We start from the raw sequence: 23,954 nt of genomic DNA, 5'->3' as shown, positions 1-23,954 counted from the left end.
TTAAACAGATCATGTCTTAATATTCCCTTGTTGATGTTTCTAAGCTTATAAAATTAAAATTAACGAACCTTTAAATCATCTCATCACTCCCATTACTGTATTCTTCTAACGTGATCATTGTTGTTGTATGCAAATTTTATAAAACCTTTATAGTTTAGCATATTATTACATATTAGATTACTATTATTATCTGTTTTTTGCATTGTGTTTTGTATTAAATTCCGTCACTCTCAAGTACCTAATGCATCATTTGAAGCTATTTTTGAACCGGATAAAAAAGGAAAATATTTCCAATAAACTGGGCCAACGGAAAAACGTATTTGTTTAATGGACGCCCGATGTTTTAATTATCGAGCTTTTGTTTAGTCATATAAATCGATTTTGATTTTTAATTACAGATTTATGGGCTTATAGCATTGTTTACCGTAAAACATTTTAACACATAAATGCTATTGAAAATTTATGAAAATAAAAGAGCACGTGAGATATACGTCCACGGCGAACTGAAATTTGAAATGTTCGTAAATTTGGCATCCTGGATAAAAATCAGTCTTTGATTATCCTAATAAGTTATATGCTGCATTTGAGATTATATTATTTATTAAGAATTTTGTTAAAAATGGCAACATTGTAAAATTTTCTTGTCAAAAATTGATATATGGGAGAGTTTTCGTATTACAATGTTTTTAAAATAAGGTGTTTTAGTGAGGTGTTGTGTATCTTTTTAAAAAAATTATCTTCTTGTCTCCTTTGACATAGTTAATCTTTTTCCCAGCATAACCAGAAACGAACTAATAGCTATAATAGAAAATGGCTTAAATAAACATCAAAATCAAACACCCAGAACTAAAACGGGAATCATTTCTTTGTTGCGTGCGTGATTTAATTTAGATTTCTTTAGGTTTAATGATATATATTATAGATGGTTTACCAATGGGTTCTGGTTTGTCTCCCCTACTGACTGATATCGTGATGTCAGATTTTGAAGAAAAACTGTTTAATACACAATTATCAACAAGATTTTAATTTCGAGACGGTTTGTGGATGATATTTTTTAAATTTGGACAGGCTCCAAATCGGAAAAGCCCAATTACTATATATGAAAATAATAATGCATGTATTGCTATTGCAAAAAAAATCCAGTAAGTCATAAAAGATCAAAACACATCATTTTTCAAGAGAACAGGTTATTCAGAATAATATAATCCTTAAATATATTTCCACAAGTGAACAACTGGCAGATGCATTCACAAAGCTATTGTCTACTACTAAGTTTGTAGATATTCAAACTGGGATTAAAATAAGTTTTTTTTTTGTTCTTTTTTGTATTTGTTTTATCTTCTTAATTTTTTTTGATTAGTAAATAAGTGTAGTTTCATTATAGTGCTCTCGGTATAATATGTTATTACATTTTTTGAGTGGGAGTGTTAAATATATCAAATAAGTCGAAGCAAAAATTGTAATTCGACACCGTAGAGACCGCACTTTACTTATCTAATTTATTACCATCGGCCTGTCTTAAATTTGAATGGTGTTAATATAAACACAAACGATGGATATTTTTATTTGGTTCTCTTGTCTTAATAGTTAGTTCCTTTAGAACCGTTTTCAATAGAAGATAAAACAATCTGCGTGTTTTATTTCGTACCCATCCTATTATATTTTAATACTGACACGTTGCTAAATTTTCAATATTTTCCTACTTATAATCACCCTGTATATTCCTCGGACGGATCATCAATAGCTTCAAATAATATTAAATTAGCAAATCAATTTTTAGAAAATAGGCCCAGGGATGAATAAAAAACCCCCAAAAAAAAAACTCGTCTCAAGACGCGACAAATCCTTCCTTCACCCCCAGCAGAGTTGTTGTTTCTTTTTTAGGATCGCTGCCGTTACCTATTTTGGCGCGAAGCGTCGCGACGCCATCGCAGGCGTCCACGCGACGCACCGGTTCGTCGTCGACGCGGCGTGCCAGCAGCGTCGCGACGCTCCACCGTGTCGGCACCGGAACCTCGACGGTACCACAATCACGGACAGGTGCGGCGCGAGATGCCGCCATCTTGCTCTTGTCGTACTGCGATTACGTAGCGGCCGGCGAGTCCGGTTCGATCGTTGAATCCTCACTCGGTACTGCCCTTACATTAGTGAGAGCTTCATAATATGTCGTTAAGATTTTGTGAGAGCTCGTGATCTTAGTACACGCTGTGTATGTACTGGATGGCTTAAAACTGTTGAAAGTTTTTTGTTCTTAAAGACGCTTTCAAATATATTGATTATTAAGTATCGACATTTGAATATCTGTTTATACAGGGTGTTTCGAAATTACGCATCAGGATTTAGGTGGGCGATTCTACATGAAAAATTAATGCAACAAACTTTTATACAATTTTTTTGAAAAACCAAAATTAAGGTGTTGAAAAAAATATTTTGTTTTCTTATTTTTTTTAATAACTTTTTTTCTAGTGTACTGATTTTTGCCAAATTTTGCATGCATGTTACTAGTGTTTTAGTGTTTCTTTGTATAGTTTAGGTGAAGTTACTTGGTCAAGCTTCAAAATTGAGTACAATCAATATACTACGTCTACGCATTAAAATAAACGGCAAAATTTATTCCGATATTTACCGGTGATTAAACAAGTCATTTGCAATAAAAAAGTCGCATAACATTTTTTCGAAAAGTTGTTAGTTCCTCTGGTATTTAACATTTTTTGATTTTATCAAATTTCTTTTTTTTTTTTTCATATAAACAAGAATATCTCCGTTATTCTTATAACCACATAAAATTTAGATATACAATCTGAAAGAGAACTAAAATTGCTATAAGATGGATATTTTTAAGTTTTTGAGTAATTTTTTATACCGGGTGTTAGTTAAATGTTAAATATTACATTTGAGAAATGTGCAAAATTAGTGGTATCTTCTTCGTTGTCGTTTTTCTAAAATTTAGTATATGACATGTTTTTTTTCAGCAAAAACTACTGCATTTAAGACGCTTTCCAATGATATACTTCTTTTGTGATAGCTATTTGTTTTCACAGCAATATCATGGGCAAAAGAAAGAAAACCACAAAAATTAAAAATTTTCAAATTTTATATTTCTTAATTGACCAAAATTAAATATTCAAAATTTCATTAAACAAACCTAAAATTATAACAATTGTTCAAAATGTCTTCCCTCTTGTTCAATACATTTGATGCATCTTCTTCTGACGCTATCAACAACCCGTTCAAGTTCAACGCGTTTTTGTCGCATTTATTTTATTTTATTTTATTTACGCCATTCAACAGAAATACATCCAATTACTGAATGGGCAAAAAAATACATTTACAATCAATAACAATAACGAAATGCTTAAAAAGAAAAACAATGAGGAAAGTAAAGAAAAAAAAAGCAAAGTTTTACTAAGAATAGTGTACTTTTTTGATATCTGCTATGCTACAGTTAAATAAGTCACATTGACCCTGAACAGAATTATATGTGCTACAGGCTCTGCGTAGTGGAGAAAATTTGTTAATGTTAGTCCTTGGTCTAGGTAGGTAAAATGTGAGTTTCTGGCTGATATGCGAGGTATATGAAAGTTCAGTTCTTGTAATAATTCTGGCAAGTCGATTAAGTTGTTCACTAATTTATATAGAAACTGCAAATCAGCAGATTTTCTTCTATCTTCTAAAGAATGAAAAAAAAATCTTTCCAGTAACCGTGCATGTGGAAAGCCGATTTCTGGGTACACTCCATCGTATTTATAGCAAAGAAATTTTAGAAATTTTCTCTGTATACCTTCAGTCTCATTTATATGGTTTTGGTAATAGGGGGACGAAACTTGAGAAGCATACTCAAGTATGGATCTGACATATGAGAAGAATAAGATTTTTAGGCTGAGGATATTATTAAAATTATGAGAGTTACGTATTACAAAACCTAGCATTCTGTAGCTACGTTTGACAATATCTGTAATGTGTGGCTAAAAAGAAAGAGAGCTATCAAATGTTACGCCTAAGTCATTCAAAACTGTTGATCTAGGGACTGTGACATTGTCTATGGTATAGTCATAAATAATTATTTTTTTCTTTAAACTGAAAAAAACAACATTACATTTAGCAGCATTTAGAGGCAGGTTATTATTTTTACACCATGCATTAAGTTTCTTTAAGTCACTTTGAAGTAAAATACAGTCCAAAATGCTGTTAATTCTATAAAAAACTTTTTTATCGTCCGCGTATAATAGACTATTTACAGAAAGTTCATCAGATATTTTATTAATAAATGAGTTGAAAAAAAGCGGTCCCGAAATTGAGCCCTGCGGAACTCCAGAGGCGGCAACAATCTTTGCCGAGCTTCGACCATAGCATTCTATGTACTGGGGGCGGTCACTCAAGTAGGATCTAAAAAGATTCGTTAGGCCGGAAGAAAATCCATAAATTCGATCGAAGTTGTTAACGAGAATACCATGGAAGAGTCGGTCAAAGGCCCTAGAAAAGTCCGTATATATGACGTCGACTTGAGAGTTGTTATTTATTGATTCAGTTTCATGATTGATTCGCATTTCATTGTAACACACACTAATTCGATTAATTAGTTCGTTCCAGTATTAATGTTAATACTATAAACATTAGATTTTAATGTGCCCCAGACATAAAAGTCAAGGGGCGTAAGGTCAGGCCTTCTGGGCGGCCATCTTACCGGACCGTATCTTCCGATCCATTTCTCCCCAAAGCATTGATTCAAGGAATTTTGCACAATTCTACCATTATGGGCTGGGCATCCGTCTATTTGAAACCAAAGTTCCTATCTAGCGGCTAAAGGGATTTCTTCCAGAAAGTCAACAAGATCATTATTTAATAAATTTAAAAACTCATTGGAATTGAGCCGATCAGGAACTATTAAAGGCCCGAAAAGGCGACCTCTCATTAATCCTATCCATACGTTGACCTTTATCTCATGCTGAAAATGTGAAACAACAGTCGCATGAGGGTTTTCTGTATGCCATATATGGTTTTTTCTTAAATTCATTATTCCGACTCTTGTAAATGTTGCTTCATCGGTCCAAAATATTTGATCTGTTCCCCACTCTTGCAACTTATTCAAGTACCACCTACAGAATTAAAGCCTCACCTCACCATCCACTGGCAATAAATCCTGGACTTTTTTCAAATGAAATGGATGCAAATTATTTTTTTAAGAACTCTATGTGCAGTGGAATGGTGAATCCTTCATGCAACACCAATGCGGCGAATACTTCTAGATCTATCTTCTGCAACAGCTCTCATAATCGCAGGTTCTTGTCTCCAGCGTTGACCATTTTGACCACCTTCTCTAATCCGCAAACCTCGAAAGGAACCAGTTTCCCCACAACGTCTGAGAACTTCTGCAAATGTACTTCTATGGGGTTGCCGCCTATTAGGAAAACGAAGCGCATACTCCCTTGCTGCCTCCCGCCAGTTTCTATTTGTGACACCTTAAATAAATAAGATGTCCCGATATTCAATGTCTGTGAAACTAGGCATTATATTTTTAAGCACGTTCAAATCAAATTACTTATGTCGAAGTGAAAACTTAATGACAGTTCTTGTCAAATTGTAAATATCTATGCTTTAGTTTTAAAATCAAGTGAAACATGGTTTGTAAATTTCCTTCTTTTGCGGATTCATTGCTATTTACAAAAGAAGGAAAACCTGTCTTTTTTCTTAAAGAATGAATATCGCGATATGTTATTTGTTTACGGCTTCTTTAATGGAAATTTTTGGAGTTGTTGTGTTAGGGAAGATAGATCTACAAGTACTCACCGCATTGGTGCTCAAAAGATCAAGAAATATAAAATTTGAAAATTTTCAATTTTTGTGGTTTTCTTTCTTTTGCCCGCGATGTTGCTGTGAAAACAAATAGCTATCACAAAAGTAAGTATATCATTGGAAAGCATATTAAATGCTGTAGTTTTTGCTGAAAAAAAACATATCTCTATTTACCAAATTTTAGAAAAACGACAACGAAGAAGATACCACTAATTTTGCACCAAATGTTACATTTAACTTCTGATAACACCCGGTATAAGAAATTACTCAAAAACTTAAATATACCAATCTTATATCAAATTTAATTCTCTTTTAGATGGTATATCTAAATTTTAGGTGATGGTAAGAATAACGGAGATATTCTTGTTTATATGAAAAAAAAAACAAAGAGATTTGATAAAATCAATCACCTCTTAAAGTTTGGCGGTTTTTATAGTAGACACCCTGTATATTTACGGTCAATTCGAGTCTTTCCACGGCACCCCGGCCCGTTCAACAATCAATATTTGTCAGATAAAGATAGGCAAGGCAAGTTCGGTGCAGATAACGTGTAACAGACGAAGATACGAGATTCTCTCGATGCTGCTGAAATTGAATTGTGAACGGAATATTAGACAGAGTCGCGCGATCAACAATAGGAAATGCGATTATTTTATACGTTTTATCATTGTTATTTTACATTTCTCTTTAAATAAACGAATATAAGTAAAATATTAACTTGTATTAGGTTCTATTATTTATAAACGTACTTTTTTACTAGATATTATACAGGGTGCGGCTCAAAGAGTGAACGTTTTTAGGAGGGAAGGAAGGGGTGTGCGTTAGATTACATTCAGTCCTTGACTCAAAGCATTTCAATTGATTACAAATTCGGCTTAATAGGTTCCTATTTTTTTGAAGAAAATGGGATTACCGTTTCAGTAACGTCTAAACGTTACGTTAATATGGTAAACACCTTTATCCCCGAGTTAGAAAGAAGACGTATTGACCGTGATCGTTTGTGATATCAGTAAGATGGAGCCACAGCACAGACCGCCAGGGCATCCATGGCTGTTTTTCGTCCTTTGTTTGCCAACCATTTAATTTTAAGATTCGGTGACGTTTTATGACCTATTCGGGACCTCAAGTTTATGAAAATAATCGTCGTAAATTAGATGAATTGAAAGATGTAATCTGCCAGAAAATTATGGAATCAATAAAGATTTGCTACAAAAAGTCGAGGCTAATTTCCACGAACGCCTTGGAAACGGTCACCATATGCCTGATATTTTTTTCCACACCTGAAAATCCATCCGAGTATAATCAAATGCTATATCTTTGTGTATGTTGGTCTACCAATAAATTTTCCCTAAAGCAAAAACTAATGATTTTATGATTATTTTAAAAACATCCTATTCCTCTGACGGACCGTGCAATTATACGGCGTGCTACAAATTCCTAGTTCACTATTGGGATCTCGGTAAATATAAGAGATAAGAAGATGGTTAAATTTAGGACAAAGTTGTGCATTTTTGAGCCTAAAAATGTGCCATTTCAAAATTTGTATATAGTATTTATATTTCTTGTCGGGGCGCTATTGAACCACCCCTTTTGTACGTGGAAATAAAGTTTTCAAGAATCAACCATTTCTTAAAATACGTGTCATAATATATAGGTCTGTATATGGTAATAATTATACCAATTTTGAATTTTGTCAGTATGTTTTAAGTTTGTCAAAAAGTCAACATGGTGCAGACTTGGCTCACCCTAAAATCGGTTTCGCGTTTATATTATACTGTAGTTCTTGTTGTTATTCTATTTATTATATACTGTTGATGTTTTATTTTATTTACTTTCGTCTCAACTTTTGAACAATAAAAATGTCATTTTGGCGGCCTTTTGATACTAGTGATAATGAATTGAGTAGTGTAAATAGTTTTAGGTATTTTATAATGTGTTAGTTTATGATAAAATTTTAAGACAGCATCAATTTCTTAACACGTGTCATTTTTGACCTGGATATATATAAACCTGAATTATAATTTTTACATACAATATACGTTAAAAGATATATCGTTAATATTTGATTAGTAAACAAAAATAGAGTACCGTTTTTTAAGATAAAAATTCAAGGTTAAATTGAATTTTTGACATTAAAATTATTGAGTCACTTATTTTGGGTATTATGTCACTTATATTAAATATCATTTTAGAAAATACTATCTCAAATATTGAAAAGAAGAAGAAAATATACTTATTCACATAATGAAACCTTTCGTTATATTTAATTTAATGTAAGTTCAATAAGTCTTAAATACAATAATTTAATTGAGGTATAATAATTAATCTGCCGCGAATTAATCCAATTATAATTCATGCCAATGACGAATCCAGTTCTGAAGAGATGGATAGTGATGCTGAATAGGTAAGCATTTTTGGACGTTAAAAATGTGGGTGCAAAATTATGAATATGTAGTTAACTTCACTTATATTTGATTTCGATAAGACCAAAAAATTTCGCTTAACAATGAAATTTCATCTTACCATGAGTTTTGCGTAACTTGATAAATGTTTTTGTTGGTTGTAAAATAACATATTTACTACATATATACTGAGCCAGAGAAACAAAAATTATATGCACGCCAATGCCTTATAAAGAAAACGCCGCATGCTAAACGTTTTTAGTTTTTATACTTGTCCAAGTAACATCACCTAAACTGTACTCACCCTAATAATTTGACGCTAGTCAATGACCAAAAGGCTTAAGATGTCCTTCACCTTAGGAAAATGACTTTGTTTGTTGTTTTAATCTTTTTATAGATTTAAATGTCAAATCAGTAAAGAGCATCAAAATATCTATAATTAAAAATTCGTATTTTCAAAATGAACACAGCAAACCTTGAACACATACATTGTCAAAGGGTAATTTGTTAAATAAAATAACTATTTACGATAACACACATAATTTAATTTTAAAGTAATACTTACACACTTTATAACACCCTTACTGTTTATGAGTCTATAAACTTACATTTTTAATCACCATTGGGTGGTAGATTGTATATCTTTTAAAATGATGGATACTATAGGATAGCCATTTGACATACCCAAAGTATGACGTCGATAAAATATTCATTGTTACCAGACATTTAAGCAAAATATTCACTGCTACGTCGACCAATTTAAGTTTTTTGGCACTGTTGAATAGACATTTTAATGCTGCTAGGAATGATAAAGGTTCGCATTTGACATATCAAAGCTGAAGGTGAGGAGGTGGTTAACATCCTCCTGTATATCTAGATTGACGTGTTTCTTTTTTTTTAAGAACGTATTAAGGGTGGTTCCTTTTGAAATGAAAGCACTGTAGGTATATGAGTACTAAAAATTTTGATTTGATTTTCACACTTATTTCAAGTTTTTATTTTTGTATCTCTTAGAAATTCTACATTACTATTAATATCTTTTAATTATTTACAACAGTTTTTAATGAAATTACTAATAAATTATATATAATTCCAGGCATTTCATTCGTTTTACAATAAAATCATTATATCGGTAATTGAAGGCATTTTTTGTATTTCCCAGACTTTTGGACTGATTTTCAGGCTCTCCTAGTAATTTTTTGAATTTGAGGCAACTGAAAATAATTTCTCATCATTATAACTGCTAATGAAATTATTAATGAACTCATAGTAATGCCACGTATTTAAAACGTATTCAAGTAATAAAAGTGGTATTGGCAAGAGCGGTTTGAAATTTGCAGCATTTTTGGGACTTTTGGGATTTTTATATTCTCAAGGAATAACGTTTTTCCAGAACTTTGATGTCATTTTTTAACGTCTTTAAATAATTTGCAGGCTTTTGAATTATTTTTTTTGAATTTGAAGCAATTCAATACATTTCTAATAAATTAATTGTAATTCCAGGCACTTAAAATGTATGCCAAGTATTAAAATTAGTATTAGCGAAAATTTTTTAACATTTCTTAAATTTAGAGATTTTTATATTTTCCAAAAATACTTTTTATTCATAGAATCAACTCTGATTCACAAATTATAGAAACAAACTGACTCAAATCCTTCAACAAAATATTCGCAGATCTACCCGAATATATTAGATAGATGTTACTGCAACACTTATTGGTGTTATATGCTTACTGAAACATGTGCTGTTACGTATGTCGATTATCAATATCTGATATCTTTTGATAGGGTCCATTTTGAGCCATCCTGTACATATTATATGTTAAAACTTTCAACTTAAGCAAGTTGTTTAACAGCTTATTGTAAATTAGACAGTGGAAACTTGTGATTGTTGTATCAAATGGAATAAATCTTTTTTGTAGTTTTTACTTCATATCATATTTATTATATAGTTTGGTATTGTGGCAACTAACTGAATTGTACATTATTATCTTTTTGAGTCTTTAACTAATTATTATGTAATAAATAAAATCCAATAAAAAAGAAGAGATATATAAGAGATACATGCTGCTACTTTAGTCTTATTTCTTACATTAATATTAAACAATGTACAATAAGCAAAAGAATATAAATGTACGGATGAGCAAGATGGCAGCGGTAGCATTTGGTAGATATGTTCCAGTTTTTTATAATTAAGAAGCAATTTTTTGTGCATGGTTTATCATTATTAATAACGTTTCTTAGCGTTTAATTATTTTTAAATTTATATATTTTTAATTATAAACTAGAACCTCACCAAAGCTTATAGAATTATTGCACTATTTTAATCAAGATTCTATCAGCTTGGGTTGAAAATTTGTTTATTGTGTAATTTGCTTTACTCACCACCATTTGCATTTATATAATAACTATTATTGTTTAAGTGTTGTGTTTAGTATTCAATTCAATTTGGATCTTTTACATTTTTTTTTTAATAAATCTGTAAAAGATTTAAATATTATATGTATTTATTTTTAAAATATGTGTATTTATAGGTTTTTGTTAAATATTGCTCATGTTACAGCTTCTGGCAGAATCACGAAACTTGAATGGCTTTTGCTTCTTTTTAAATATTTTTTTTAATATTATAAATAAGGCAGAAGAGAGAAAAAATTATTGAAATCAATTCACACTGTTTAACTAAATAAATAAAATTAGAAAATGGTGAAAAATCTCCACTGGTACTGCAACAATTAAATTTTTTTTAATAATTTTTTCCTTTTGCTAACCCTTTACGTAACGTTCAAATTTAAATATTAATCACAGTACTGATAACCCAATTTAAATCAACTGGTTCTGCTTGATAAACATTAAATATATAATTATTTTTTGGAATAAAAGATAATGAAACTTTATGGCCTCATTATATTCGCAATTAGGGTCACGTCGACCAAGTATAGCGTCCATCCATAGCGCAAGCTCTATGCGCAGCTACAGCGCCCGGCGCTATGAAAAAGAGAGGGCAGAAAAGGAGGAGAGGGAGATGCAGCGCAGACTGTCTAAAATGACTTCTGCGTCGGTCGGTAGGCTTACCCCCACTCCCAGCCCGCACTCGACTGACGATCTGTTGCCTACCTTAGAGGAGGATAAGCAGGTAAGCGTCAACTGGACCGGTCATTAAAAATTGTACAAGATGGGGTTTTTAGTAATTCGGATTATTCAAATTAACATTATTAAGAGCTAATTAGTCAAGATGTTATGGCATCATATCAGAACAGTATCTATATGTTCAAAAAAGGATTATGATGGTGATGTCTTTATAGCAGCCAAAAATAAATTTAATCCAGTGGCTCTTGTTGACAGTAATGCAGAGGATGTATATGTTCTTGTATCTATCGGCAAATTTAAACTTTATTTATTTTGTGTTTAACGTATAATAATCTTTTGTAGGAAATTTTTTAGTAATAGTTTGTTTCATTGTAATAACACCTTGTTACCTAAAAACATTAACAACCTCTTTCTTGAGTTTCATATTTAAATGTCCTTCTTCTCATTTATTTAAAAAATTACATTTTGATAAACGATTGAAATAGAATCCTCCAGTTTATTAAAAGACAGTGTGCTAACTTTCATAATCATAAGACCATGGTAACTCTCTATTATTCATATGTATTTTAAAGATTATTTAAGATTAAAAAATAATCTTAATGGTAAGTTCCTGGAATTGGTTTAAGGTTGTGTGTTGTTTTGTGATACTTAGCAGTCGCACTGGGACCCTAACAGTGTATTCTCCGGGTACACTAACAGTGTACCCGAAGAATATGAAAGGAGGGGGTTAGGAACTAACCCCAGGTTTCTTTGAAACCGGAACAGGGGGGTTAGCTACTGACTCCAGATTTTTGTATGTGTAGGTGCTTTTTTTTAAGTAATAAAATCAATGATCTTATTAAAAAAAAAACATTTTATTTTTTTAAAGACTTTAATAAAAAATAAGTGTGCAAAAAACTAATTATTATTACAAATTGTGCAATGTCTAGTTGTTTTAATTTGTTCTCTGGCCTTATGCCTAGGGCAAATATACTTTTCGCAATTAGAACATGCCTTCATATATTTTCCATTAGCCGATCTTGGACAAATAAAACATCTTCCTTTTTTGGGAATCTTCTGCACAGCGGACCGAGTAGCTGGTCCATTTGCCTCTCGACCAACTAAACCTCTTGTTGTGTGCTGGTCCTGTTGACATTCCAAACCAAAAATTTTCAAAGAAGCTATATATTTATTTTGAAGTCCCTTATACTTTCAACGATTTCTCATGTTGATTTGACACAACTCCTTGCCTAAGCATTTTAGAAATATTTTTCTCTCAGATTTTTGTTTTGGATTCTCTCTTGCCCAGTTCTCGCTAGCTTTTATGAAAAGAATATAGGAGTTGTAGGCAACTATATCGATCAGATTAAAAAAAACAGCCATCGGCCATCTTCTTGTGCCTCGCCGACAACTATACGCCCTTACACATTTATGAAGCGTATCGACGCCGGCTTTTGTGGAGTTATAGTACAGAATAATTTCTGGCTTGTCATTTTTCACTTGCATATTATGATGTTGTGTAGAAAGAATAGTGACGACCTTCTTCTTTTTGGGTACATAACTTACAAGTGTTTCATGGTCCCGAAAAGCAAAGCGAATAGTGCCGGGAGTTGCATCCTTCAACGATTGTGGTCTTAGTTCTGGTGGAACATATTTTCTGTTACTCATTATTGTAATTTTGCTAATTCTACAAAACGTTTTACGACTTCTGGACCACTATTGTAATCTTTGGGTTGATTGATTACTTTTCCAGCATATGATTCTGCAGCAAAACAATAGTAGTTTTCTGAGTCACAAAGCACATTAGCTTCAATCCCATATTTACCAGGTTTAGTAGGAATATATAAACGGAATTTGCATCTGCCATGGAATTTTATAAGCAACTGACTCTGAAGGAGCCAAAAAGTCTGGAAATTTGCCTGTGATACGCTCCCATATATCTCTTGCTGCAGCAAAGTTGTCGTATTCTTTACGAACATCTTGAGTAGTTTTATCATCAAACCTTATACATTTTTGGAGCAGTTGGAAACGGTAGTGTGAAAACGTAGCCCTATAAAATGGCAAATTCTCTTCATTGAATAAGTCGATAAGCGGATCTTTGTTTTGCTTGTAAGCACCTGCTGTTATCAAGAAGCTGATGTAGCCTAATATTTCTTCTCTTTCAAAACTCCTAGATTTTTGTATGAAAGAAGATTGTGGAGTGCTTTCTTTTACAAGGGCGAGTTTCTGGTTGGTATATTCCGAAATAAATTCGATGGTGTCGTCGTCGAAAAAAGTCGAATCGCTTCAAGTGGCGTTTTAGGATTTACTCCATTTTCGAGACCTGGCGCTTCTTTCATAACATTAGCAGCAATTTGCCTTCGTCGGGCAATAGGATCAGATTTCCATGTAAGACCTGATGCAGAAATCATATCAGAATTAATTTGATTTATTACAGCTTTAGGCCGTGGACGACGTCTTGCTGTAGAATCTAGAAAAAAAATCAAAACTACTAATAAACCATTTTGAAGATAGAAGTACCATTATTTTCCTCCGTACTTTTTTTTTATGGTAAACACAAGCACAAGAGAACAGTCCTATGTCACTCTTGGAGTGGTGCTTGCGCGAAGATATTTGTGGGCGTTTATCTTGAATCGCTGTAGGTCGTATGCATCGGGAAATATGTGAGGTGGAAGCCCGTTCCATAAAGAAGATGTTCTCCAGATGAATGAGTCATGATACAGCGACGTCCTTGGGGTAGGCAGGTGGACTCGATCTTGATGAGCCGCAACTGCTAGACGCGTCGTTCTTGCCGGAACAGCCCTGGGTGGAATCAGGCCTGCCAGATCAGAGAAGCACTTACCGTGATAATAACGGTAGAATAAACAGAGATCAGCCACCTTTCTCCTGTGCTCCAGACTATCCAGACTCTTTGTCAGTTTTGGTTTGTCGATAAGACGATTAGCTTTTTTCTGTATAGAATCCAGCAGGTTTAAACTATACTTGGGTGCAGAGCTCCAGACATGCGAGCAATACTCGAGGGAAGGGCGTATTTGAGCCTTATAAAGAGTCAGCAGCTGTTCTGGTGTATACAGTTTTTTCGTTTTGAAAAGCACTCCGAGTTTTTTGGAAGCCGCCGTGGCGACCTCGGCAACGTGGTCATGCCAGGACACACTGTTGGTGACCTCGACTCCTAGAAGATGTAAAGATGATTTCATTGGCAATGTTTTCCCTGCCAAAACCAGCTCCGTGCCACCAAGGTTAGTCTTCATCGTAAATACTGCAGCCTGCGTTTTTTTAGCGTTAAAATTGACCAGATTGTTACCGCCTTACTCCAAGATTGCTCTAATATCGTTGCTGATTGAAGCTACTTGTTGCTGCCTAAGATTCTGAGAACTTGCGGCTGTCGTTGGTTTGGCGAACTTAAATGTGGAAATAAGTGTGCTATCGTCCGCAAAGCTGTAGATTGGATTGACAGTGGTTCCTAGCAAATCGTTGATATATATCAAGAAAAGGGTGGGGGATAGAATGCATCCTTGAGGGACTCCAGCGTTAATGTTAAATTTGTCGGAGAAGTATACATCGACGGCTACTTGGATTGTTCGTTGTTCAAGAAAACTTTTGATCCAATTCAATAATGAGTTTTGTATGCCGATTGAGGAGAGCTTGGTTAGTAGTCCCTCATGCCACACTCTGTCAAATACCTTGGAAATGTCAAGAGCGACTGAGCGGGACTCGCCGTGCTTCTCCATGGCCTCCGTCCACAAGTGTGTGACGTAAGCCAGAAGATCGCCGGTGGATCTAAGCTCTCGGAAACCGTATTGATGATCGCTGATTAGTCCAGATGATTCCAGATATCTTAACAGTTGTTGGTTGACTGCTTTCTCCATAATCTTCGATATTACTGGAACCAGTGCAATTAACATTTTAGTATTAGGGCTGGAATTCCATCGGGTCCAGAAGCTTTGTTGGTGTCTACGCTTTTAAGAATTTTTTTTATAATTCGTTGGGGAAACGAAATTTCTCCCATCGATGAATTCACCCTTGGCAAATATGGCGGTGTTTTGCCTTGCGAGTGCAGAGTAGAAATTGGACGCGAAGAGTTTACCCAGTAAGTTGGCTTTTTCCCTTGCTGTTACCGCGATAGAACCATCATCTGCTGTTAGGGGTGGCAAGGCCGACTTAGCAAATCCTTGACTAACGGCTTTCGATACCGACCAGAAAGATCTTGTTCCATTTGGGCAGTTTAGCAATTTGTTTTTGATCCTGTTGTTGTGACTCTCTTTGCATTCATCAATAATTCGCTTGCAGCTATTTCTGGAGGCTAAAAAGTTCCTCCGATTTTCGATGGAAGGATGTTGACGCCATTTGCGATATGCTGCGTTTTTAGGGTTTACTGCCTTTTTGCAATTCAGGTTGAACCATTGCTTGTTGTTTGATCCGCATTTAGTAGAAAAAGGGATATAAGCTTCCATTCCTGCCAAGATCGTCTCTGTAATTTGGTTTGCATATTCTGAGATGTTATTGGTTCTAAACCAGACCTCTTTCCAAGGGAATGAGCGATAAAATTTCCGAAGATGGTTCCACTCTGCTGATTTATAGTGCCATACCTTCTACGGCATCGGAGGATGCTGCGTTTTAACCTCCAACTGGCAAGAGACTGTTATCAATTTGTGATCCGATGTTCCTAGGGGGGCATGTACTGATATAGTGTACGAGTCTGAAGCCAAGACCAGATCTAGGAGACTCGGAAACTCGTACTTCTACTTTCCTCATTTGAGTCCTCATCCATAATTTCTTCAGAAGATTCATGCTACTCTGTTTGAATATTTGAAGCTAAAAGAATACAAAAAAATATAGAATACAAACGCAGTAAAATATTTGCCACAACGCGCTACGTTTTTTGAAACTAGTTATTTATTTACTTATTTATAATATATGTTACTTGCTAGATAATGAGTTATTTTCCGTTTCTTGACAAAAGCGATTCTGCTGTTCACCTCGATCGTCATCGGATTCTTCATCTGAACATTGCAAATCTGGATCTATGTAATCCCTCACATCATCTTCATCCTCAGCATATAGAGCTTCTTCCAATTCGCGATCAGTCAAATATCTTCCACTCATATCAAAATGACACTGTTAGAAACTATAAAAAAACTGTATCAGCACTGAACTACACAACAACTGTAACGATACTACCAGTAAAAAGTCGCCAGACGCGCGCACATCGGTATTTTTACAAAGGCGTAGGCATGTGGATCGTACTATACATTATAAAAACAAACGCCGAAGGTTAAACATTTTACCATTACCAATAAATGTTATGTCTTTGGGTTAAAAAAGTACACAGTTTAAAAGTCCTAAAAGATTTTTGGATAGAAATTAAAAACAGCTAAGAAATGCTAAAAAATAGGTTACATTTGTTACATATTTGATGCGTAAAATAGATAAATCTTTTTAATTCAATTTTTATATTAAACTGACCAATTGTACTAAATACTACATTTTTTTAGACACTGCTACCTAAAACAGATATTTTAGATATAGTCTCTTATCTAAAAATGTTCGAAACACCCATCTTGTACCATTTTCTTACCAATTTTAAATTCGTATAAAAAATATGATACATTACACAAAACACAGTTTTTTTTTCTGTTTACAGACCGAACCAACCACGATGGGTGGCTATGCCAATACTTCCTATGCTTTATAAAGGTTTTTAGTTTTCTATAGTTTCTCCAGTCTTACTGGACTTTATTTGCTTTTCGCTTTCGCTTATATGGCATTTTAAATGTAAAAAAAGGTAAAGTTAACTCACCCGCTTTTACGCTTTCTAGTGGCCAAAACAGCTGATCTTTTTTGAATAGTAGATAACGTGTTGCTTTGAATTTGAGTGGGCAAAGTTTCAACAACGAGAGTTTTTTTCACTCACATTGAAGTTATGAGAAAAGTTATTTTAGAGCACGCAAAATGCAGAATGGTTTTAAACTTGGTTTCTTAATAAATTCTCTTAAGGAGGGGCTTAATTGAAAGTAAATATTTTTTTCTAATATGTAGATGCAAATTATATGTTGAATATACAAAAATAAAATTCGAAGTGGTTAACTAACTTAAATCGTTATGGGAGTTTTATTAGCTTTTACACTTTAAACAAGTCCTTTGGTTACTTATAGAGCTTTAATTTTTCACCCTTTAGCTTTTATTATATAAGGTGATTCAATGTATTGTTACAAATTTGAACTTCACACTTTAGACTTTCAAAGACCTTAGACCTAATATGATGGATCACTCTATATAGTTCTCAGTGCTAACTGTTCCAAATAAACATTTGAAATTGCTTCAAATATGTAAGGAAACTAACCCCATCTAATTTTTTTAGAATCCTCCATTAGCAACTAAAGAAGATTCCACAACTAGTTTCCAAGAAGAAAACAACCTTCCTTCTACTTCCAAACAGTTTCCATAGCGCTTTAACTGTAACTTAGATTTTATGTGTTATTGATAATGGCTATAAGATAATTTTTATTACGAAGGTTTCTATACTATGCGCTGCAGGGTCATTTTTTGTATACTCCTTCAATTTTTTAGCAACTTTATGGGCTTTTAATAATACCCCTGAAAACAAATGTTCTTATGCCTCCAGGATATGGAGCTCTCAACTATTTGTGCTTTTATTCTATGAAAAGTGTTTATTTATATTATTAGCGTAATGCAAATATCTACTAGTGGACTAACCGCCCTACTTTAGCACTGTAAATGTTTATTTAATATTATGAAGTTGCTAAAGAAATTAATACTATTAATATTAAATGAAATTGTTAATAATTAATCGGGTATTTAATAGGTTTACAAAAATGATAAAAAGACTATAATATTGATAATTTTATTATTTTATTAAGGGAAAAACTAAGGTATCAAAATTATACAAAAATTAACCGATTTTTTTGCATAACAGCGAGAGTTACATATAATGTCCTTGTTTATAAGAAAATGCGTATCGTATCCATTTATGTTATGCCTCAGGAGTTAAACACTTGTTTATTGCATGATTAGTTTTATACTTTTTTACCATTTAGCGCTCTATAAAAGCAGAGCAAGAAAAAGTGGCTAAATATTTATACTGATAATTTTATTAAATTTATAAACAAACTTATCCTTTTGAAATATTCAAAACGAATTTAGTTATTTAATAAAAAGTCTTTGTTGGTATTTAAAATAAGGAGTTATAGAATGTATATCTCAAAAACAAGGAAGTTCATAAATATGCCAAGTTATATTGCGAAAAACGAATTATTTGAATTAAAATTAATATAATAATCCTTTTTTTACATTCAGTATTCGAATAATAGTAATTAAATTGGTTTATTTGATTGATGTTGTGTATTTTTTATTAAACTATTCTAAATGGGTAAACATTTTTAATGACATACTTACTTTTGTTTTTTCAAAAAAATATGCAAAAATACACATTTCGGTTATGCATCACTTTATTATTAATAAATAAGATAAAAGCTAAATATTGGTTGTATTTGATATTTTTCATAAATTGCATCTACTTTTTGATAAAATGAAAATCCATATTAATTTGTATTTTTAATATATTTAAACAAATGCATTTTACTTTGCCTATTACACAAGTAAATAAGTAAAAATAAGCTTTTATAAGAAATATAAAATGTGTGAATAGTATCCATTTATTTTATGCATAAATACATTATTTATAAATTTATGTTTAGTTTTGTTGAAGGTTTTTAGGGTATTGAAATTTAAGTCTTTGGAGAGATTCAAGTTTTTGGTTATACGTTCAACTCTAAATGAAATTAGCTAAAGTTAATTAGAAAAACGGACCAGAACTTAATATTTACTGTTTACTTTTTTAATTGGTAATTTTTTTATTGCATGTACAATAAAAAAGGCAAGTCGGTTAAAAGAAACTGGTACATTGTAAGTTATACTAACTTATTACATCTTATAACAGCAAAAAAGTTTTTTTAAACCTAATTACACATATATAAAATTGAGAAACTATAAGAACTATAAAAGTACTAACAAATAATACAGACGCTGACTAGCAGAAGTGACTTTCAACATGTTGCTGAAGTAATAATTGGTAATCTACTTCTCTTAATGTAGCAAGCAGTTGTTTAAATAAGTTTAGTGTATTAATACTCCTTCACAAAAAGGGTAAGTTTTAAAATTAACAAAGTTATACCTTGGCAAATAGAGAGCATCCTTACATCTAATAATTTATTTATTAAAATCACTTACTTTGACAACAAATTTTTGATTTTTATATATGTATAATAATATTTGTTATATTTTCAACTAAACATCAGCCTTATAAATCTTTTTTGAAATACCCTTTATGCCTCTGACCTATTACCCCAAATAGCAACATGGAAGCTTAATATTTATTTAATAGACCCTTCCCTCCCAAATGTCTTTTAAGAATAAAAAAATAATAATTGAAACATCCAACATACCTTTTGAATAATATATATGTATTTAGTTTTTTCTAAACTTATTATAAGGTGATTTGCCTCACTACAATCCTTACATTTCTTTATAATAGAGCCTCTACCATTTTTACAATCAAGGATCTATCGGTCATATATTAAAGACTAGAATAAAGTTTATAGTTATAATATTAGTAAAGCAAAAACAACAAATTATTTAAATTAACGTAGTTGTTATACAAATTAAATATATTAACCCAAAAAATAATAAAATGCTATTCTGTTCACATAATCAGCTCAATTTTACTGAGCTCCGGTATTTAGATTGCTCAGTAAGCACGTGCGAATCGGATCCATTTATGTTATGCACAAATACATTATTTATTAGTTCATATTTAGTTTAGAAATCATAAGTTTGCCTTTGAGATGCTGAAAAAGGTATTTAATTTAAAATTTTTGAAAAAAATTGAAGTTTCAGGCATAGGTTAGACTTCATAACGTAGTGAGCAAAATTTGATTTAAAAAACGTACCAGTGCTTACTATTCAAGGCTAGAACAAGGTTTATTGTAATTATAATTCGTTTTTAAAATACTAAAATTCGGTATACATGTTTTTGGTAATGCAGGTATAATAAATGATATTTTGTTGGAAAAAATGAGATAATTTAAAGATTATATATATTCAAAATTAGTCCATTAATTGACTATAAATAAAAGCAAAAAGGCAACAAATTATTTAAATTAGCCTAATTATTATACGAACTAAATATATTAACCCAACAAATAATAAATTGCCATCCTGTAGACATAATCAACTCAATTTATAGGTTCATATTCAGGTTGTGAATGAGTAAATATTTAAAATTGTGGTGTTTTATTGACAGTAATTTATTTCTACTTCGTAATAACTATTTAGACATTAGAGAGAATGCCGTTGCAAGTCAGAAGTATGAAAAATTATTTGCACTGACATTAATAAGTGGGGATAAACTTCCGCTTTATTTCCAGACTGAACTTTATTAAATTATAAAACCATTTCAATACACCTTTTACTACAGAAGGCGTAATAAGCAAAATTTAATAAAAAAAAGTACAAGTACTTAATATTAGTGGCACAAATAAAATTTTTAAATTTTTTAGGGAATAATTCGTTTTTAAAATATTGTCTGTACACAAATTCTTCAACTGAATTTTACCGAACTCCGAAATTTAGATTTCTCGATAAGCAAGTGCAAATCGGATCCATTTATGTTATGCATTTATATACGTTGTATACCTTTTTTTCTATTGAACTTTTACTATGTTGGAAAAAAAATTACAAGTTTTAAGTATAAAAAATATATTTATTCATGCGTTGACGCTTTTTTAAAAAGTTTTGAAATGTATTTATTCCTTTTCACCCTAGGGTATCATTATTATTAGCATTATTTAGCGTTTGGATATTTAATCTGTATAACACTGCAATTGATATACAATTCCTGGTAAATTAGTCAGAAACAGATTTATATATTTAACGACCCTGATAACATTTTATTTAAAAAACCAAAAAGCAATAAAAAATTAAATCATTTGCAATTTTATTGCTTTTAACATGCAATGATAATTCTAAACAGGCATAAAACCTTGCTTTTTTGTTTAAAATTATAGTTTATTAAATAAGGGGGATTTTTGTAACTCTTGCGGTTTATGTATCATATGCAGTGACCACGAAGGTCATATGGAAAAATAATTTAATATTACCGTTTAAAAAAACAACCTGTTTTCAACAATTACTAACAAATTATTAAAAAATCAATTTATTTGTAAACAATTTTTACTACTCACCTGCTTTTTTTTTGAACAATAATAATAAACTATTTTCCATATAAACCCATCCATTTTTATGTCACTGTATGCATATTGGCCAGCAAGTTATATTTCTAATGAGAAAACTACTATTCAATTAGCATCTTAAGCAAACAAAACTGGACTACCTATACACCCATATCAATCTTTTCATACAAATTTTGCTGGTCATTTGGTGCATTTAAAATAAGTTTTAGGTTTCGCAATCAATCGAATAATTTGCTGCTGATTTTTTGGTTTTCTTGGTGAATATTTCTGTCCTATCACGTTCTTCAACTAATTTAAGAAGACCATATTATAAACCAAGGTACCTAATTAGATATTTTTTACAAGTATAAAAATTATGTAAATTATTAGCGGTGTTTGTTTAAAGATGGCAAATATGTAAATGTCAGGTGTTGTTATAATGTTATCGATACTTTTCTTTTATTTCTTTACAATATTATTTATTATGTCGGTGAAAAAGTGATTTTCTCGGTATTCTAATCAACAAACAGTTCTTAAAATGAACACTATATATTTGATTAGGTTTAAAAGCAACTTACAGGGTGGTTAAATGTTCTTTAGGATAAATATGTTTTTTATTATGTTATTATGTTTTTTTAATTATTTAATCCTAAAAGAAAAGTATCAATTTAAATTAATATATGGATAAAGAACTAATGCATGTATTAAACTTTAAACTTATTAATTGACATACAAGAATGATTTTACTTAAGAAAAATCTATTTCTATTGATCCTAGTGCCTATTTCTGTAAATTTAACAGGGAAAATTAAAAAAAGATTTTTATGTTTGGTGAGCTTTAAAAAAATCTTAACTTTGTTACTTTATCTTAAATAAATCACTCGGTTTATAAAATTGAAGATAATAAAAATGCAACGATTACGCCACTTTTTTAATTCTCATAAATATATTTATCAATTTACATAAACATATGTGATAATGATTTTAATGAAACGTTTATAAATAGACTTGACAATTTTGATTTTCTTAAAATGTTTGGATCGTTATTCTGTCTAAAAAAAAACGAAACAAGTACTATAATTACCAGGCTAATTATCAAGATATACTTCTTGTCAATTTATATAAAATATAGTACAAAGGTCATACCTTTCCATCTCTCTTGTTACCATGCTTTTATATCAATAATATGTCACATATAAAAACAAGTTCTCTTCCATAACTTATTCTAAATATTTGTTTATAATTAAAAAATGAACAATCGTATCCATTAAAGTTATGCATATTTTATAATGTTTTGTATGTTAAATCAAAAATAGATGTGAGCAATTTAATTGTCTCGACTTATAAAATGTGTATCTATTATAAAATTACCAACATTAGGAAATTTTCGAATTTGGTTGGCACTACTGTGAAAAATTGTGCATTTACATGAACTCTTAAAGCGGTTTAGAGCAGTACCATATAAAAACTTTTACATAGCTTACAATGCATACTATGTAATCACTTATCCTCGTGTAAACGCTATCATCATCATCATTGACAGCTAGTCGTTTATGGTCAATCGGTTTGTTCTCACTGCAAGTTTCTTACAAGTTTGAAACTGTTTTAAAGCCATTCTTGATGCACATGCGTAAAATATTACAACTTCTGATCGATTTGAAACCGTCTGTGCGAACATCAAATACGGGTTGAGTGAAGAAGAAAAATAACCTCACTTTTTTATGCCAGTGGGAAATGGAAACATAAATAAAACATAAATAAAACATAAACAAAAAAAAATTACACTACAACCTTAAAATAGCTGTATATTATTAATAGAGTTTAAGATTGTGTGAATATTTGCTACATCAGGGCTTACTCTAAAATGGTCGAGAAATTTTATAATAGTAATAGTTATATTCTATTATTATATTCTATTAAATTGGGACACAGTTACATTAAAATAGTTCTCGTAAAATTAAATCTTCCTTAAAAGTCTGTGTCGGAATCAACAAAATTCTGATCAGATTCTTCCGACGATTCAAAATCACTCGTTTCCTTAATGTTTATTTTTAGACTAATCCTACAATTTTTCGAAACAAATACCAAGGACTATTAAAAAGGATAAAATACAAACAACAATTTAGAGGTTATGTTCATATTCCGAAGATCAGCGTTGACTGGCTGCACGAATTCTCTGACACTTTGCTTGAAATAAATCCGAAAAGAAATCTGACTATCAGATGACAATCAGAAATGTGTGTAAGAACATCAAACTTAGTCGTGTAAACTTGAAGTTAACAACATACAAATTAGCTTAATCTATTTTCACTTTGACGTTTAACGACTCTTTTCATATTACCAATATGAAAAAATTTAAAAAAATGTTTACTTTGTAGCTTGAAACCACTGATAAATATTGTGAGTTTACATGAAATCTTAAAACGTTTTATGGCAGTACCAAT

General features: G+C 31.6%; 1 protein-coding gene across 3 annotated transcripts in view; it reads left to right on the top strand.

Annotated features, from left to right (window-relative positions):
• LOC126748266 (uncharacterized) overlaps positions 1-18,505 on the top strand; it is a 51,359-nt gene extending 32,854 nt beyond the window's left edge. Inside the window, exons 6-9 of one of the 3 annotated variants that reach the window (XM_050457376.1) lie at positions 1,885-2,130; positions 11,114-11,328; positions 16,906-16,958; positions 17,623-18,505. In XM_050457376.1, coding sequence (XP_050313333.1) covers positions 1,885-2,130; positions 11,114-11,328; positions 16,906-16,956 — 512 coding nt within the window. In that variant the 3' untranslated portion in view covers positions 16,957-16,958; positions 17,623-18,505. The remainder of the gene's footprint in view (positions 1-1,884; positions 2,131-11,113; positions 11,329-16,905; positions 16,959-17,622) is intronic. The other 2 variants (XM_050457377.1, XM_050457375.1) reach the window with 2 other exon arrangements.
• The last annotated feature ends 5,449 nt before the right edge of the window (positions 18,506-23,954 follow it).

This window comes from Anthonomus grandis, chromosome 22, assembly GCF_022605725.1.
Source record: "Anthonomus grandis grandis chromosome 22, icAntGran1.3, whole genome shotgun sequence".
NCBI classification, from domain to species: domain Eukaryota; kingdom Metazoa; phylum Arthropoda; class Insecta; order Coleoptera; family Curculionidae; genus Anthonomus; species Anthonomus grandis.
Note: the sequence above shows the minus strand (reverse complement) of the source record. Positions and strands in the feature narration are given on the sequence as shown.